Source organism: Amphibalanus amphitrite, unplaced genomic scaffold, assembly GCF_019059575.1.
Source record: "Amphibalanus amphitrite isolate SeventyFive unplaced genomic scaffold, NRLGWU_Aamphi_draft 000481F_arrow, whole genome shotgun sequence".
Classification (NCBI taxonomy): Eukaryota; Metazoa; Arthropoda; class Thecostraca; order Balanomorpha; family Balanidae; genus Amphibalanus; species Amphibalanus amphitrite.
In genome coordinates, this window is record NW_024881975.1 from 236,592 (window position 1) to 255,731 (window position 19,140).

Below are 19,140 nucleotides of genomic sequence, written 5' to 3' on the forward strand. Positions count from 1 at the left end.
GGGCATATTAGTCACGTGACATTTGGAACTTCTCCCCCTAACCTGAGCCCTGATCGGCGGCCGGCTAGTACTCTTGCCCGCGCTCACATACGTGCACGTTACCCCGGCAACGGGCTATTGACCAATGAGAAGCGAGAAAAGTGTTACGTCACTGCGATTTTTCATATACCTGTGCCCCCCGGACGTGACGTAGTGTGCTCGCGCGCGTGCAGGGTCTCTGCGATCGAAAAAGAGCGCTAGCAGCGCGCCACTCGACGCCGCAATTGTCAAAAGCGGCGTGTTAGTATGCTTTATTATGAATGATGTGTGTAAAAGTGAGTTTTTATGTTGTTTATTTGGAGGAAATGGTTGGAATAAATTAAGTTATTTTTATTTCTGTTAGTTGGAGTTTTTATTCAAAAGATTTCGGTCTATACCATTGATATTTACTGAAAATACCTTCGCTTGAATAAATTGCAGATATTTGGCAACTGAAGTGTTACCCTAGAGAAAAACCATTAGCAATGGTCTAATGGTCTAATGGTCTATATGGAAATTGAAACCCTAATGGTCTAATGGTCTAATGGTTTGTAGTGGTCTAATGGTCTGATGGACAGATGGGCTAATGGTCTAATGGTCTAATGGTTTCTTATGGGCTAATGGTCTGATGGTCTAATGGTCTGATGGTCTAATGGTCTGATGGTCTAATGGTCTGATGGTCTAATGGTCTGATGGTCTAATGGTCTGATGGTCTAATGGGCTAGTGGTCTAATGGTTTCTTATGGCCTAATGGTTTCTTATGGTCTAATGGTTTCTTATGGTATGATCACCATACCACAAGAAACCATTAGACCATAAGAAACCATTAGGCCATAAGAAACCATTAGACATGTTTTCTGATAGTCTATGGGTTACAAATGGTCTCAATGGTAACAATGGTTTCTGGTGGTATCTTGTTAAAACATTCATATGGTGCAAATCCGATCTATTAACATTGGCATTCCACATGGTAATACATGACATAACAGTCCCCAGCATTCATTTTTCTCTGCCATGTTCGGTCCCATGTATGTACAGGCACGGATCTTTTTCAGCCGTGTATATTTTCACATTTGGAGCCTTGTCTTTTTTCCAATGAAGGTCTAGGAATTTTGTTTCATTATGAATCGGGATTTTTTTCAGTGTATGCTCCGCCTGTGTCTTCTGCCCCTCGCTTCATCATGTGTCTGTAGTTAACCTGTAACAAAAGTGCACCTTTACATGGTTGTCTTACTTACCAATTGTTAGTTGAGCTTTACATTTTTTTTTTTTTGCTTTTTTACACTTTTGATTATTTGATCATAAGTTGAAATTTTTTATTTTCTATAAAAAGGAGAACTGGTAAATGCACAGGGTGGCTCACGTAAAACACCTGATTTGAAACTTGAATAACTTCCTTCAGTCTTAATTAAATTTGAAGATATTTTCACACACTGTAGGTACATATGTTTGGGATTATATTCATCCAATTTTCAGACAAATCCACTCACTTTCAGCTCAGTTGTGCATCTCAACGTGACCCCATCGTTTTCAGTAACTTTCTTGAGGCGCTCGTGGTATGCCAGCGTATATTCCCTGCGCATCTCGACGGTGATCCCTGCAAAGGCGGCGATCCAACCCGACCTTACAAGTTACAACTCCAGAATGCTCGCCGACCACGTCACGTACACCTTCGAGTTCATAAACCCCTATATTTAAAAAATCACATGGGGTGAGGTCGGACTTTACTTAACCTGCCCTGGTTATACCCTGGTTACCGCGCTTGCCCAATCTGCTTTGCCGAATCTGCCCTGCCCCAGCCCATCGCGCACGGCCGACCTCACCCCGCGTGACTTTTTCATGTAGGGGTTTGTGGAGTCGAAGGTATACGTGACGTGGTCAGCGAACATTCTGGAGTTGTAAGGTCGGGCTAGAGCCGCCTTCCCAGGGATCACCGTCGATCAGATGCACAACTGCACGGAAGCCGCGCTGGCATTCCACGAGCGTCTCGAGAAAGTTACTGAAAACGATGGGGTCACGTCAAGATGCACAACTGAGCTGAAAGTGAATGGATTTGTTTGAAAATTGGATGAACAATCCCAAACAAGCACCTACATTGCGTAAAAATAGCTTCAATTTGAAAGCCTCACGTGAATTTTCATACGGCCTGTAACATATGCACTATGTACCTATATTAGGTACATTAAACATTACTTACTTCTCAGTTCTAATGGCAATTTTTTGGGGGTGAGCCTTTGCTTCGTCTCACACCCTTGAATCCGGTTCCAAGGTGTGCAGGTGACTGACCGGTCTGCTCTTCCCCCTCCTCTCGGTTCTCGTGGCGCTTCCTCTCCTGCTGGCGGTGGGTCTCTCGGGTCTCTCTACGACGCTCACGGCGACGCTCAGCGTTCCGCAACGCTTCGGTCTCGCGCCGCGTCTGCGCTAGCCGTTTACGGCGACGGCGCTGGGCAACGGCCCGCACGGCGAGGCATCTCCAAACGTTCTCACGCACACAAAGTAAACACACTTTAACTACAAAACACTACATAATTAATAACACTTATGGCGGTAAAAAACAGCGGAATCTTTCTCGGGTAACACACCGTTTCACCGATAACCTATCATATAAAGCAGCACAGAAGGACGCGAATTGTAAACAAAAATTTCACAAGCGGCAAATAAAGCTGAAAAGATTTGCCCATTGTTGCTATTCATTCTTTATTATTCCTTAAGCATCCTCGGAATTAGGCGAGTTGTGTTCTTTAACACACTGGTTCCTCTGAATCAGGTGATTTATTGGTGAGTTACTGACAATGATGTTTCATGATCTCCCAGGCAGGAAAACCGCATAAGTTACCGCAAAACGCGGTATGCGGCATTCGAATAACCGTTAAAAAAATAATGCAGAAAATGCTTCTAAAATACCTATAGGTCAATAATAGGTCAATGATATAATAGGCTAGTTATATCATAAAATACTATTAGGTCAAAGGTCAGGTCACCAGAGGTCATCAGAAGATCAAATTTTGCCATTTCTTAACAAATTTTGACAAACCGGAGCAGAACTCGGGAGCCAATAAAGCCTGCAACGCCGCAGGAAAACGCATTCGATAGCTCTTTTCGAGTAGGTAGGAAAGTAATATTGGCTCTTTTAACCCACGAGCCGCTACAGGGGGGGGGGGGAATAAAGTTGCCTCGTATGTTTTGTGTGATATCCTCTATATTCAAAGGATGTCATTTGGTCCGTTATATTCAGTCTAATATATCGGATATATCGTAAGAAAAATCACCTAAAATTGGACTTTTGACGTCACTGTTACGTCATTTCAAATGGTATCCACACCAAATTTGGACACAACCTCGGCTAGCTATTCAGGAATATATGTGCAAACTTCTGAGTATATCGACAAGGCTCTGCTTCTCAATCTCTTCGCGTTACGATGATATTGCCGCAGAAACAGGGCAACTATATGCTTCCTCCCCCCTCCCCCCATTGCCCGGCGGGTGGGCGGTGGCGCAGAGGCCCATCAGCCGCCGGGTTAACCCTTTTTCTGGAATGTGTCCTCAGCTCTGAACTAAATGAAGTCTCCAGAGGGCAAAAATTATAAAATAGCTATCTTTATGAAAAATGTGTACTTTCATAACTTTTCTCTGAAACTCTGAAAGTTTCAAAGCGATCGTTCAGACCGCTGTCGATGCAGCACTCCTTACATAATAAAGCACAGTTAGTGTTTAACAACATATTCAAGATCAATAAAAAGCCATTACAGGACCATTAAAAACCATTAGAACACCATTAGACCATCACAATTTTGAAACCATCATAAATGAAAAGATGCCATCAGAACACCAACAGAAACCATAAGAATACCTGTTTGGAGCCCAAAATCAAAACTATTGAAAACCATTAGGAAACCATTAGACCACCAAGTATACCATTTGAAACCATTAGTGACCGTCAGAAACCATAACAATACCATTAGAGACCATTAGACCATTAGACCATCAGATCAAATTCCATTAGAAACCATCAAACACCATTGGAGACCATTAGAAACCATTAGGACACCATTAGAGACCATAAGAGTACCATCAAATTCCATTAGAAACCATCAAGCACCATTGGAGACCATTAGAAACCATTAGAGACCATTAGAGCATCATCAATTTCCATAAGAAAACCATCAGAAACCATTAGACCATTAGACCATCAGATCAAATTCCATTAGAAACCATCAAACACCATTGGAGACCATTAGAAACCATTAGGACACCATTAGAGACCATTAGAGCACCATCAATTTCCATTAGAAAACCATCAGAAACCATTAGAATACCATTAGAGACCATCAAAAACCATTAGAGACCATTCAAGACCATTAGAAACCATTAGAAAATCCTAATGGTTTCTAATGGTTTTTTCTCTAGGGGGTAAGCCTAAATGATATGTAAAAAGGTAAGAGACACCCTGATATCATTTGAGAAACGAAAATATATGAATTTTCCTTATAAGACTCGCTGAATATGCTACTCCGCGGTTTATGCCCCGAGGGTGTCCGAGGGTTCCCGTTAGTTTGTCGTTGGCGCTCGGCTCGCGCGCGAGCCGACGTCACCGCCTGTGACGTCGGCTCGCGAAATACGTCATACCCTGCACACAAAATAGCCGGCTGCCGAACAGCGCTCTGAGCCTTCTACATACGAAACGTCACGTGTGAATTTCACGAACCTTGATCAAATCGCCCCAGGCGCCCTGTTTTCACCGTCGTCCTTTCTTATGACCAAGAATATGTGGCGCACATGCACATGTTATGCCGCTGCAAAATTATTATTAAAACACTTCTAAAAGCTATCAATGAAAAAAGTTGATAAATAGTCATTTTTCATCTAGTAATGGCGAAAAAGTCGAATATCAACTGTTTTTGTGTCTTCAATTAGTATTCAATGTTTCTTAATTCGTTTTTATGAATCTTTGCATTCATTTTTATTAAAATAGGTTGTCAGAAGCACGGGTCAGAAGTTGGGTCAGAAGCATGTCCCTTTATGTAAAAAAACTGCTGTAGTATAAGTCGTCTGCTTCCGCCAGGTCGGAGTGAGTAAGAGCTTTGTGAGATCTTTGAGATTGATTGGAAGCTGGTGGTGTGTTTTATTTTTTATTTTTGGGTTACAAACTGGGTACAGAATTCCTTGCACCTGGTCCTTGGAAGCTTTGATTTTGTCATCATTTTATTCATTCTTTCAGGTTTCCGGGTACCAAATCGCTTGCCTCTCCAAAAGCCAATACATTCGCCGGGGGGCGATTGTTTGCTGACGTTGGCAATTTTGAAGTACCGCTTTGGCTTGGCGCTTCGTCTTGTGATAAGATGCCTACCCAGCCCTATATTTTTATGGTCACTGCTGGCAATTACAATTATCATGCTGGCTGTTGTCATGTGTGTTCACAGATTGTGAGGTCAAGTCAAGGTACTGCAGTTTTGATCTTTGATTTTCCTGCAAGAAAACCATGACGGTGGAAGATATGATAAAAGCAGGACGCAGACTGTTTGAGGGCAATGTTTCGTGAGTTTTGCTGCTGACTTCACAGTTAGCATCTAATTAGATATAACTCCCATCTTTTATTTATGGTTTGTAGTGCATGTGTTTCTTCCTTCTATGACATCCATGAGTATTTCTTATTGTAGGTAATATTAATAACAGTAGTCAAATTAGTAGACTGAAGTGATACCAGGTAGTTTCATAGTTTCATGACCAATGAATGGGCCTGCAATTTGTTGCCTAATTTGCTTAGTATGATCATCTCTCAGTTTCTATTTGTTTGTGAAATATTATCTAAACAAAACTTTACCTTTGATAATTGTCTGGAGATTCTGCCTCAGAGTCAGCTCACTGCAAACCTGCCATCCCCATATCCAGTGACCTGATGACCCCACCATCCCCATATCCAGTGACCTGATGACCAAACCATCCCCATATCCAGTGGCCTGATGACCTGATGACCCCACCATCCCCATATCCAGTGACCTAATGACCCTACCATCCCCATATCCAGTGACCTGATGACCCAACCATCCCTATATCCAGTGACCTGAAGACCTGATTGCCCCACCACCCCCATATTCAGTGACCTGATGACTACACTATCCTTGTATCCAGTGACCTAATGACCCCATCATCCCAATATTCAGTGACCTGATGACCCCAGCATCCACATATCCAGTAACCTGATGACCCAACCATCCCCATATCCAGTGACCTGATGAATACACTATCCTTGTATCCAGTGACCTGTAACCACACTATCCCTGTATACAGTGAAATTGCTGCCTCACCATCCATGTATCTAGTGACATTATGGCCTCACCATCTTGTGACCCCATTACCCCTTTACCCAGTGACAATGTTACCCCACCATCTATGTATCCAGTGACATAAGACATTGTTACCTCACCACCCCTGTATCCAGTAATATTGTTACCTCACCATCCCTGTACCCAGTGACATTGTCACCCCACCATCCATGTGTCCAGTGACATTGTTATCCCATCATCTCTGTATCCATTGGTCTGAAACCTCACCATCCCTGTATCCAGTGACATTGTGACCCCACCAGCTATGTATTAAGTGACATTGTGAACCTACCATTCCTGTATCCAGCAGTGTTCCATTGCCTGAATTTTGGGTGGAAAATCACACCTAATGAGGAAAACATGGCCATCCCAAATATAAGAACAATTGGCATTATTTTGTCTTAAAAATGTTTTGTGCATTCTAACAGCCAGGTTACATATGACTTGACACTTAAATGCATCCACATCACTTTAATCTCAAATCCTGTGAAGACCCTGACATGAAATTATGTTTTTTTCTTTATTGGCACACCCAACCGAAATCCAATTTTAGAACACTTGCTGACGGCGCCCCTGCCCCCTGTGACCTGCTGACCTGAATCAGGCTGCGGTGGCGCCGCAGGTCCCGGCGCGCTCTGTTCCTGCTGCTCGTTATGTCGGCGCTGGTGCTGTACGTGGGCCCGGGCCTGCTGCGCTGGCTGATGCGGCCGCCGCCGCCGCGACTCTCCGTGCCGCTGCCGAACGTCCACAGTGAGTGGCGAACCAGTCGGGCTGGGTACACACTGCACAGGGGAAACCAGGAGCCGGACACCCGTCACCCCGACTCCCAATCTGACCGAGTACAGCTCCCACGGACACTGATAAATGCAGCCAATGTGTTCATTGGCCGGCAACGTGGTATTTTCTTCATATGATTCCTGGTTATTTTTCTTTCATAGATAGCAAGTTCTGGCTGTGTAGTGAGTATGTGCCGCGTTACCGCCACCCCCAACAGCTGGCCGTGGCCCCAGCAGCCAGTCGGTCGCTCCGTCAGCTGACCGGCCCCCTGCACACCCAGCGTCGTCGGACGGCGCGCCGCAGTGCATCCCCGAGCGACTGTACCCGTTCGAGGCCGAGCTCGGACGGCTGGACTCTGTGGTGTCGCGCGTGCCGCCGCAGCCCGGCGACCACCAGCACCTGCCCTACGTCGGCAACGGGTTCGTGGCGCTGGCGGCGCGCGCCGACTCGCCGCTGTACCTGCGCGACCAGCGCACGCTCAACGTCAGCGTGCCGTTCCTGGCGGTGGTGAGCGCGCGACTTGAGGGCGCCGCCGCGCCGCCGCACGAGGCCGTTCTGCTGCAGTACGCCGGCGGCGTGGTGCAGCGGCTGCAGTGCTACCCCCTGGCGGAGCGGTCGCTGGACGTCACGTACAAGGTGAGGGCGGCGGCAGAGCGTCAACAGGCGGCCCTGGGCAGGGGTCGGTCGTCGGCCGTGAATGTATCGGTGTGGCGCTAGAGAAAGTCGCTGAGACCTGTTCGGCGTGGCCCGTCCAATCACGGTGGAATGTTTGACGGGCGGCAGTCATGAGCGTCTGCCCGTAATCAGAGGTCGATCAGAGGTGTATTTCCCGGTCCGCAGTATTTGGTGGCCGTGCCCGGGGCCCACTGCGCTCATGGATGGTAGGTCCGTGTGGCCGCTCGGTACCCGTCCCACCCAGGCTGAGATCCCCCACCCGTGTGACGGCCTGTCTGGTGGTCTCGCTGCAGTACCTGGCCCACCGGATCTCGCCCGGAGTGCTGGTCCAGGACATCAAGGTGCGCAACCCGACCGAGACGGACCACATGCTGGAGCTGCAGCAGCAGGGCGTCTTCCAGTGGGAGGGAGCCACCGTCCGACACGACAGGTACGCGCGACACACGGCGGCCAACGGGGCGTCCTCCTGTGGGAGGCAAGACTGAGAGGGAACGGGTGTCTTTTCCCTTCCCCGTCCGTCCCCAGTGGTACGCCGACCGTCTGACCCCCCCCCCCCTCCCCCAGGGTCGTGCACGGCCAGGACAGCCACCCGTACGTGGTGGTGACGGGCGTGGTCCGCACACAGGACCTAAAGTTCATCGGCGTCGTGGTCGTGTCGTCCACTGTGCCGGGCAGCGTCGCGGTGAGTGATATAGCGGTGTCACGGGGCACCGGGCACTCACTAGTGGTCTGGTTCCAGCACCTGTGATCCACCAGCCGCGCGCCTTCCACAGCATCTGGTAACGTATCTGGTACCGTATCTGACCTCTGCCTGCAGGTGAAGGCCTCCAGCCTGGCCTCTGTGCGGATCATCACCTCGGTCAACTACACCGAGCCGGTGGCCAGCGACCAGGAGGCGCGGCAGGGCATCGGCCGGCTCGGCCTGGAGCGCGCCGCCGTCTCGGTATGTTACTGGCACACCGTCTCTGTGTGTTACTGATACCGTCTATATGTGTTACTGGTACCGTCTTGGTATGTTACTGATGCCGTCGCGATATGTCACTGATACCGTCTATATGTGTTACTGGTACCGTCTCGGTATGTTACTGGTGCCGTCTCGGTGTGTTACTGATACCGTCTATATGTGTTACTGGTACCGTCGCGCTATGTTACTGATGCCGTCTCGGTAGGTTACTGGTACCGTCTAGGTATGCTACTGATGCCGTCTCTGTATGTTACTGGTATGGTGCGCCAGACTGTCTCGGTATGTTACTGATGCCGTCGCGATATGTTACTTATGCCGTCTATATGTGTTACTGATGCCGTCTATATGTATTACTGGTGCCGTCTCGGTATGCTACTGATGCCGTCTCTGTATGTCACTGGTATGGTGCACCAGACTGTCTCGGTATGTGACTTGTATAGCCGATTTACATTTTACAGCATTTGTATTTTACATCATCGGCACTCTTCCACTCAAGGTGGCTATTCCGAGCCCTCGTCAAAACAGTAAGCGCGTTAAAAAGACACATAAACAGTTAAACCTGCAAAAGTATAAAAGCACGCTAAAACTAAAAGCACAGCTAAAATGTTTGTATGGTCGCCTATCCATCTAGCTGACTAGGTGACTTTTAATACCTTTCTTAAAGCGCGGACCAGACATGACCTGAAGCTCCGTTCCTATGACATGTTCGTTGTACAGTTTACACGCTCGCTGCTTAAAAGTTCTTTGGCCAAGGCTGGTTCGAACACGCGGTACATGTAAATGACCGGACTGCCTAGTCTGGCGCTCGGAAACATCTCTATTGTACGATATGTCCTGTCGCAGTACCTCAGGCTCACCCCTGCTAATCACCCCGTGTAGCAGACATACGTCGTTCATGTCAATCAACGCACTGACGGGGAGCCACTCCAAATTCCTAATCACGTCGGACACATGATCATACTTCAGTCTGCCAGATATCACTCTGGCAGCAAAGTTTTGCACTTTCTGCAGTCGCTTTAAGCTCGTTTTGCTGGCACAGCCGAATACCTGACTACAATAGCGCACATGTGACATGACTAAGGCGTCCAGTATAGTCGGAAGTACACTTGGAGGAAGCACATGCCTGGCGTGCATCAGGCCAACAAGAACGCCTAAACATTTGGTGACGATATAATCAATGTGTGGTTCAAAGGTCAGTCGGCTATCAAAGATTACACCTAGATTATTAACAGTTGACACCGGTTGCAGAGTCTCTCCCAGGAACTGCACTCGGACCGGATCCCTCTCGGCAGCCTGTAGCGCCGATCGGCCTCCGGCGACCATCATCTCGGTTTTTGCTGCGTTTATCTTCATGCCGTTCTGGAGAAAGTAGGTGGCCAGAGTGTCCAGGACACCCTCCAGTGCAGTCTGGATCTCTGGCAGCCTCTCCTTGGGTCCTGAGACGACCAGCTGGGTGTCATCGGCATACCTGTCCATCCTGACCATACTGCCATTCACCTCGGACGGCACGTAGCAGGCGGCGCCGATGGAGGCGATGTTGTACAACATCGGTCCCAGGCAGGATCCCTGGAAAATGCCGATGTTGATGGGGAGCAGCGTCGATCTCTCCCCTCCTGGCACCTGAACACACTGCTTGTGTCCGGTGAGATAGCTCCGAAACCAGCCCGGGTCTATCTGAAGCAGTTGAAGTTGATTCAGCAGGGTCTGATGGTCTGAGCATGGAGAGGGGAATGCAGCTTGCGCCACTATCACAGTAGGGTGTGTATTCGGGGCTCTTTGCCGTACATATGCCGCCGTTGGCTGCTGTTGGCCACGGTCGGTCGGTGCGCCGTGGTACGCCAGTGATTCGTATCTCGGCACACAGATAACCACAGAGTGCATTACCAGCCCGTCCGACCCCCTGACCGACCTCCCCCCCCCCCCCCCCCGTCAGGCGTACACTGAGGCGGTGTCAGAGGACCCCAGTCGGCTGCTGAGCGCCCACGTCGAGGTCTGGCGCCGGCTCTGGACCTCCGGCTTCTCCATCTCCCACTCGCTGGCCGATGACGTCATCAACGGCGACGTCATCAACGCCACGCTGTACTACGTCATGAGTCAGGCGCGCGCGCCCCTGCACGAGAAGGTAAACGGGTGTGGAGACTGCCGGGGCCGAGCGGTCCGCCGCTCAGCGCTGCAGTGTGAGTGAACCGTGAATAGGGTCTTGCAGTGAATGTTGCACGTGTTTCCGACTGTGTTACCTCCCTGCTCACTGGCCTCTATATTGTGGTACTATAACACCGCGCCTGCTGTACGTTCTGACACCGCCGCGCCGCCTGACCGCCGCGCCGTCCCCCGCCCTGGCACAGACGACGGACGTGGCCAGGCTGCAGGAGCACGCCGCCTACCTACAGTACACGGAGGGATGCTTCGGCGACAAGCTGCACAGTCTGCAGGCGCGCCGGCTCTGGTCGCCGCTGCAGACGGTCGCAGACGTGCTCGAGACGGCCAACCTGTGGCTGCTACTGCTCGAGAAAAAGGTGGGCGTGCGCGCTGGCAGGGCAGCGGCCGGCGCGGCCCGCGGCGGCTGTGGGATGCTGGTCGGTGCCGCGGGAGAGAGCTGGGGATGGGACAGTGAGGAGCAAAGCAAAGGCATAACTACTGGCCCGAGGAGGGCAGGGCGCGGCATTTTCTTAGCTTGGTGTCGACCAGAACTGCTTCTTGGGGCGTGGTAATGGCTGGCTTGTTGTTCTTTAATGTGTTCACGGGTCACATCCAATGCAAGTTGTTTAATGACATGAATTTCAAGTGAAGAGGGCCACAAGTGTTTTCTGTATGTGTGAACCTGTAACCTGTATGTGTGTTTCTGTATGTGGCCCCTGTTTGTTCTGTATGTGCTGTTGAGTCGGTTCATTCGCCCCCAGGGCTGCCACAACATGCTGGGCGCGGGCGCCGACGGCGTCATGCAGGCGATGATCCTGAGTATGGGCGCGCTCAAGTTCTCCAACCAGCACCTCGAGTTCGGGATGGAGCCCAAGGATATGCACAGAGACTACGTGTTCAGGTGGGTGTGGAGCGCAGAGTCAACAGCTGTGTAATTGAACACATTATCTCTGACCTCGCCGCCGACCTGCTGTGACGGCCGTAGCTGACCCGGACCACTCTCTGCCTCCATCTCCCCCCCCCCCCCGTCCGACAGGCGGGTGAACTTTGGTAACGCCACTCACGTGACGATCCGCGTGGCGGTGGACGACAACAACAAGGCCAACCTGTTCGTGTCGCTGGACCGCAGCGACCGCTCCTACTTCGGCTGCGACGCCGGCTGCCTGGACGCGCCCGTCAAACTGGGGTGAGCTGCCGCGCCCACTCTGACGCTCGACGACGTGTGAATGGGGCAAACTGCCGCGAGATGCTAACGGCGTTTCTGTCGCCCTTTCACTAGGCGCTAAAATGAGAGCAAACGACCAACCCTCTCCCCCGGTTCCCAGCCCGGAGCCGACCCGTTTCCCGGTGAAGCTGACCGATCCCCCCCCCCCCTGTTCCCAGCCCGGAGCCGACCCGTTTCCCGGTGAAGCTGACCGACCCCCCCCCCTCCCCACCCCACCCCCTGTTCCCAGTCCGGAGCCGACCCGTTTCCCGGTGAAGCTGACCGACCCCCCACCCCCCCCCCCACCCCACCCCCTGTTCCCAGTCCGGAGCCGACCCGTTTCCCGGTGAAGCTGACCGACCCCCCCCCCACCCCACCCCCTGTTCCCAGGCCGGAGCCGACCCGTTTCCCGGTGAAGCTGACCGACCCCCCCCCCCCCCCACCCCACCCCCTGTTCCCAGTCCGGAGCCGACCCGTTTCCCGGTGAAGCTGACCGACCCGCCGACAGCGGTGCTCTACATCACCCCCGATTGGCAGCACCTCGAGGAGCTCAAGCACACCATCCACGTGAAGGAGGTCAGCCTCGGTGAGTGGCCTCTCACCCTGCGCTCCTGGACCAGGGCCGGGGTGGACGGGGTGGCGGCTCCGGCCGTGTTGTAGCTTCTACATGTCTACAAGATCAGGCGCTGGCAGGGTCCTGCGTTGTGTACCATTATGTGCGGCAGGCGAAGACGGATGTGATTTATAGACGGACGCTGACGATGCAGTAATTGTCTGTATGTGGCGTTTTGTGATCTGTTGGCCGCTGAATTGAAGTTCATCAACGGTCTGTTTCACCCGCCCGATGTCATGGCTCGCTCACCCTGTACCTGCTGTCGCTCGCTCACTTTCTTCTCATTTAGTGATCTTTGCACGGCACTTCCGCGTCCTCCCTAAACCGGTTACGTCCTGGTGACTGAGCCTGCCTGCATGACTGCGCTGGCACACGAACCGGTAACTGATCCCTGACCTGACCTGACTCGTGACCCGACCTGACCTGACCCTGTGTGGCAGTGCCGGCGCACGGGCCAGCAACTAACCCCTGACCTGACCTACCCCTGTGACCCCTGACCCCTGTGTAATGGCGCCGGCGCACGGGCCGGTAACTGACCCCTGACCCGACCTGACCTGACCCTGTGTAGCAGTGCCGGCGCACGGGCCAGCGACTAACCCCTGACCTGACCTACCCCTGTGACCCCTGACCCCTATGTAACGGCGCCGGCGCACGGGCCGGTAACTGACCCCTGACCTGACCTTCCCCTGTGACCCCTGACCCCTGTGTAACAGTGCCGGCGCACGGGCCGGTAACTGACACCTGACCTGACTTACCCCTGTGACCCCACCCCTGACCCCTGTGACCCCTGACCCCTGTGTAACAGCGCCGGCGCACGGGCCGGTAACTGACCCCTGACCTGACCTACCCCTGTGACCTCTGACCCCTGAGTAACAGCGCCGGCGCACGGGCCGGTAACTGACCCCTGACCTGACCTACCCCTGTGGGCTGTGACCCCTGACCTGAGCCTGTGTGGCAGTGCCGGCGCACGGGCCGGTAACTGACCCCTGACCCGACCTGACCTGACCCTGTGTGGCAGCGCCGGCACACGACCACCACCTGATGGCGCTGCACCGGCACGGCCACGCGCTGGGCGGGCTGCCCACCTTCTTCTGGGTGACCATCTTCCTGCTGATCGGCGTGTTCCACCTGTTCCTCATCAAACTCATCATCAACGAGTACTTTGGCGGCGACAAGACCTTCAGGACGCGGTACGTCGCCCCGGAGGCGGCGGGGCGGGGCGGGGCGGGCTCCCGAGGAGCGGGGTGGGGCCGCTGTGCGGGTGGTGGCGGCCGCCGACTCCGGGCTGCCGGGTCGGACAGTGTGGGCTGCGGTGGCGGGGGCTGGTCTGTCAGGGAGGCCACGGGGCAGGGTCAACCTGAATATCGAGCTGCCGGAGCGCTTTGTCGTATAGGACTTTCACACGAGGGAAGTAGCGCAATGAGGCGTGATTGGTGCTTTGACGTTCATTTATAACAAGTACGATCAAAGCCTTTTTATGAAATCAGGCGGCATGAAAATTGACGTTTGATGTTTTGATCCGTTTTATTTTGTAGTAGTTGAATTCACGAATCGGCAAGCATCAATTATGGGTTTGTAACAGCATGTGATATATTCTGTTGTTGACTTTTCTTTTAGCCAGCCAGTGTCTGTCTATTTACGGAGCGAGCGAAGCGAGCGTAGTCTTTCCTTAGATTAACGGAAATTTCTGAGTATGAGCGGCCGGCCGTGGTCACGCTTTTGCGAGGCTTATATCTCAGCAACCACTTGACCGATTTACACGCGGTAATTTTTGTAGGGTAGCTTCATTCCTTCTACCAAGTATTGGACTATTCCCGATGCATGTGGGTGACCCCTTATGCACGTGCCACGTGCAAAACGAAGAGGTGTCAGTTTTGTAATTGTTGCAATATCTCGGTAACTACTTGGCCGATTGCGCTGAAAGTTGGCATGTAGGTAGGCACCCACTAGGCACTGCATATACATGTGCCAGAGTTGGGGTGCTGCTGCACGTGCGCACGTGCAGGGGTCGTTTCCAGATCTCGGGAACGGCTGGACCGATTGTGCTCAAATTTGGTGCACGGTTAGGGACCGGTTAATAGGGTGCCGTGCACAAGTCAGTTGGGACCCATTTTGCACGTGCGCACGTGCAGGGTGCCGCTTCCAGATCTCGAGAACGGCTGGGCCGATTGTGCTCAAATTTGGCACATCGCTAGAGACCGGTTAGTAGGGTGCACACGCGGTAATTTTTGTAGGGTAGCTTCATTCCTTCTACCAAGTATTGGACTATTCCCGATGCATGTGGGTGACCCCTTATGCACGTGCCACGTGCAAAACGAAGAGGTGTCAGTTTTGTAATTGTTGCAATATCTCGGTAACTACTTGGCCGATTGCGCTGAAAGTTGGCATGTAGGTAGGCACCCACTAGGCACTGCATATACATGTGCCAGAGTTGGGGTGCTGCTGCACGTGCGCACGTGCAGGGGTCGTTTCCAGATCTCGGGAACGGCTGGACCGATTGTGCTCAAATTTGGTGCACGGTTAGGGACCGGTTAATAGGGTGCCGTGCACAAGTCAGTTGGGACCCATTTTGCACGTGCGCACGTGCAGGGTGCCGCTTCCAGATCTCGAGAACGGCTGGGCCGATTGTGCTCAAATTTGGCACATCGCTAGAGACCGGTTAGTAGGGTGCCGTGCACAAGTCAGCTGGAGGTACCCCGTCGAAATTTCGCACGTGCAAGGCCCACCCTCTCGCTCGCTCCGTTAGTCGCCCCAAAAGGCGTTATACTGGTTTTAATGTTAGATTAATGATATGCTAGCGTCGTGCTCCACATCTGTCATTCTAGTTCTGCCACCAATGAATACCTGCGCATCTTTCCTCGTTACAAGGAGTTCCCATGCTGCTGCCCCACGCCGCTCCCCTGTAGTTAGGTCCCCGCCGGGCGGTGTCGGTGAGCCGCGCGTGCCGCCGCCGCGCAGAGTGGGTCGGACGCTGCTGCTGGTGGCCGGCCTGTGAGGGCGCGGCCGACACGACACCCTGCCGCGGGGCGGCGCTCCTCCGGGTCAGTGCGCCGCGTGATGCCAGTGTGACAACTGTGTGACGCCGGGGCTGGGGTCCGGTGACGAAGGTGCTGGGAGTCACTGGTGGCACCGCCGGCTGCTGTGAGCCGCACCGCTGGGTTCCGTCCCGACTGCGCCGCTACCGCCGGCCCTCAGAGCTCTCACCCGTGGCTGACGGCTGGCTGTCAGACTGGAGCACACATTTTCCAAAGCGCACTGCACCGAAACTGTTATGTGGGCTGAGGACACGCTAGGCTTGTGTGACCGGACCCCAAGCCGCCAATCATCAGTTGGTTTGACGCTTGGAATGGCTGCGCATTACGCACGGGCCCAGAGCTTGACTTTGACTTCTATTCGCAATGCATCCCCGAGTGTTTTCGCCGACACGGCTCCTCTGGTAGTCGGAGGTGGCCGACCCCTGACCGACTCCCGTTGGGCCTGCCTGCTGTTTCAGATCGTACCGCCGCTCCGGATCGGTATGTTAGGGCGGACGTCTCAGGACGGCTGTCGTGCGGGCCGCTGAGTGACTAGTTGGGTTCCGTGCTGGGCGGACGTCGTCGTACGGTTTCCGTGCGGCTGGGTGTAGTCTAGCCGAGCCGCGCCCCCGGCTGGGTGTGGGCGGCGTCCAGGGGCTATCCCTGTGATCGGTAGCCAGTGCCGCCGGCTGCAGCTGCTGAGGGTGTCCGTCCGCTGCTGGTGGTGGTTCCGGTCGGTCAGCAGCAGTCTGTTGTCGGCGCCGACAGCTTCAGTAGTTTGTTTGTCCGCATGCTTCGGCCGCGTCCGTCGTGCCCGATTATGGAGGGCTGGTCCTGCGCGGGGCTCATTATCGCTGTTTTCGAATAGACCCGTCCTCGAGGTCAGGGCTCGGTGGGATTCCCAGCGGAAGGCTTTGAACATAGTTATATTCCAGGAATGAGTAGTGGATTCGTGCTACAACGACGGACAATCTTCTCCTGCTAGTAAATCGGGGATCGCACTTACGTAGGTACCTGTATATTAGTTGCTTTCGGGTTTCGCTTTGTGATAAATTTGCAAAAACATTGCCTTGTCGTTCAGCAAATAGCCGTCGGCTAGACACACTAACGATGTAGCACTAGCTTCACTATGCCTGAAACGCAGTCATTTGCCTATTGAGGTGACTTTTCGAATTCCCTTTGAAAGGCATCCGCTCGATTAATCATCGATGGACTTTTCGCTTACTGTACATAACTCTGAACCACCGTATCGTCTTAAATGTGTGGGTTTTGTCCCCGTTGTCTGCATGTTTTTTATGTCGTTTGATGGCTGTGTGATATCCCCCTCTCATCGCTGGCCCAGATTTCTTTCCGTGATAAATGGGCGACGTTTCCTCGCAGCTGTCCGCCCACCTAATTCCTCGACAGGAGCGTCAAAGGCGCCGACCCGGCTCTCTCCCGTGCCTCCTTTCGGGCCCAGTCAGCGCAGCTGTGGTGCTCGGATTTCCCCCTCTGCCCCATCCGCTGGCGCTCGAGTTTTATCCCGGCATGATCTGACAGTGACTGTCTGTTCCTACGGCGTTTCCTCGCAGTGCTTGGTATGTTTCCCTCACCATTTCCTCACAGTGCTAAGACTGTTCTGTTTCCTCGGCCGGGCCATGACTGGGTGGCTGACTGTTTTCTCCCGCTCCGGCAGCAAATACTCGGACTATCGGTGAAGGTCCGCTGAGGCGATGGGACCGCCTCCGACCCGCCTCGGGTCCCGTCTGGCCGCGCTGGTCCCGGCCGGCACCGCCGCCGCCGCCACCACTGCCGTGGCTCTCAGTAGGATGATACGAGGACGTACCACGGGCGTGGTGAACGGGCCGGCTGTGCTGTGGTGTCCGAGCGGCCGGTGAGCGCGCACCAGGGAGTGACTTGGTCAGTGGTCCGTGGTCGGCGGAGGACTGCTGTCGGAGGGACCGGAGAGGGGCGGTGGGGCCGCCGGCAGACCGCGGTCCGTCCCCTCCCTGCGGTCAGTGTGGGACGGCAGACCGCCGGTCCGTCCCCTCCCTGCGGTCAGTGTGGGACGGCAGACCGCCGGTCCGTCCCCTCCCTGCGGTCAGTGTGGGACGGCAGACCGCCGGTCCGTCCCCTCCCTGCGGTCAGTGTGGGAGGGCAGACCGCCGTTCGATGGAAGATGACGGTCAGTGAGCGTTCTGCCGACCGCCGGACCGTCTGACCGACCGCCGGACCGACACGGCGATAGTGGCGGACGGGTGGGTGGGCATCGATTCACGTGAACCGCAGGAGTGTGTGGAACTAAGCTGCATTATAGTCGTGTGTTGTTATTTATGACGGTTACCGTCGGGTGTTACGAGCCAGTCCGTGTGATTTGGGGATAGTGGGTGATCGGGTAAAGGGCAGTAGTGCGGTGAGGGTAACAGGGTGGTACAGCTGTACCAATGGCAGCACGCAGTGTGGATTGTGTGTGATTGGCACATGGAGGCGACTGGTCGCACTGTGCTGCCCCGGGCCCAGTGGACTGATAACTGTGGACTGGTCGGGGTGGGGACCCGGCCCAGTGGACTGATTACGGTCTGATAACTGTCCGGTGGGGTCCGCGGCTGCTGGCCGGCCCAGTGGGCTGCCTATCCGTCCGGACGATGCCAGCCTTGAGCGCTATGTGCTGGGTGATTGTTTCTCCTGCGCCGTGTGAACTGCTCTGCGTTGGACAGGTAGGTAGCCTGTGTGTGGTGAATACGCCAACCGGCGAATGCCGGATACTTATTCCGCGCTTGGCGGAGAGCTAGCCCGCTTTGGGAGGATATTTAACATAGTAGGCGACCATTCCACTACGATGGGTGGGCTATGTTCAGGGGTGGACAATTGTGCCGAGTTGGGGTAGCACGAGCCTTCCCAATTCCACGCCGGATGCGCCGGCTTGGCTTTGGAGTCGCACCAGACGGCGGAGGTCAAGGTCACCGCCAGGGCGGCGGCGGATTGGCTGCGCCCGTGCAACCCCAACTCGGCATATTTCTCCACCCCTGGCTATGTTACGGCGTTTGGGGATATCGCGTGTGACTGGCAGTATTCCACTGCGCTAAGAGGCTATGCGCCATGCCGAGCAAACGTCTCCCACATTAAGCCGGATCGGCCCGGGAGGAGCGATGTTCCCTCACTGGAGGACAGGACTCTCCGACCCGAGCCACAGCTGCGCCCGGCCCCAATCCGTGCCTTGTGCCCCGAGCGCCGCGATGTGATAGCCCGGTGTGGTCCGGTGACGTCAGTGAGTGATCCAGTGACGTCAGCGTGTGCCGCTGCGAGGTTACGGCAGGTCTGCTGTTTTGTGCAATGGTTGTGTCTTATGCCTGTCTCGTATATGCTTTGTTTGTTAATACCACGATTTATTTAAAAAAGGGCATTTGTGACCACAATGCGGATTAGACATGCGT

The 19,140-nt window shown here is 53.7% G+C and overlaps 1 protein-coding gene and 1 long non-coding RNA gene across 8 annotated transcripts; one reads left to right on the forward strand and one right to left on the reverse strand.

Moving 5' to 3' along the window:
- Positions 1 to 292: 292 nt before the first annotated feature.
- Positions 293 to 18,965, forward strand: LOC122392320 (uncharacterized protein KIAA2013 homolog). 7 transcript variants are annotated; one of them, XM_043387040.1, is made up of 15 exons: positions 293 to 314; positions 5,439 to 5,553; positions 6,964 to 7,091; positions 7,399 to 7,754; positions 8,087 to 8,223; positions 8,358 to 8,475; positions 8,611 to 8,736; positions 10,691 to 10,879; positions 11,103 to 11,273; positions 11,658 to 11,797; positions 11,933 to 12,082; positions 12,562 to 12,686; positions 13,732 to 13,903; positions 16,207 to 16,228; positions 17,403 to 18,965. In XM_043387040.1, the coding sequence occupies exons 2-15, from the start codon at positions 5,498 to 5,500 to the stop codon at positions 17,433 to 17,435; spliced, it is 1,923 nt and encodes a 640-aa protein (XP_043242975.1). In that variant the 5' UTR covers positions 293 to 314; positions 5,439 to 5,497; the 3' UTR covers positions 17,436 to 18,965. The 7 variants fall into 7 exon arrangements, with proteins under 7 accessions (XP_043242975.1, XP_043242979.1, XP_043242976.1 ...); XM_043387041.1 differs by lacking the exon at positions 293 to 314 and adding an exon at positions 4,770 to 5,086; XM_043387038.1 differs by lacking the exon at positions 293 to 314 and adding an exon at positions 5,102 to 5,133 and having other exon boundaries at positions 6,946 to 7,091.
- LOC122392321 lies at positions 950 to 2,878 on the reverse strand. Its single transcript, XR_006258499.1, has 2 exons — positions 2,216 to 2,878; positions 950 to 1,216 (listed from the first exon to the last, which is right to left on the reverse strand). It is a non-coding gene; the product is annotated as an uncharacterized LOC122392321 (long non-coding RNA).
- Positions 18,966 to 19,140: the final 175 nt, after the last annotated feature.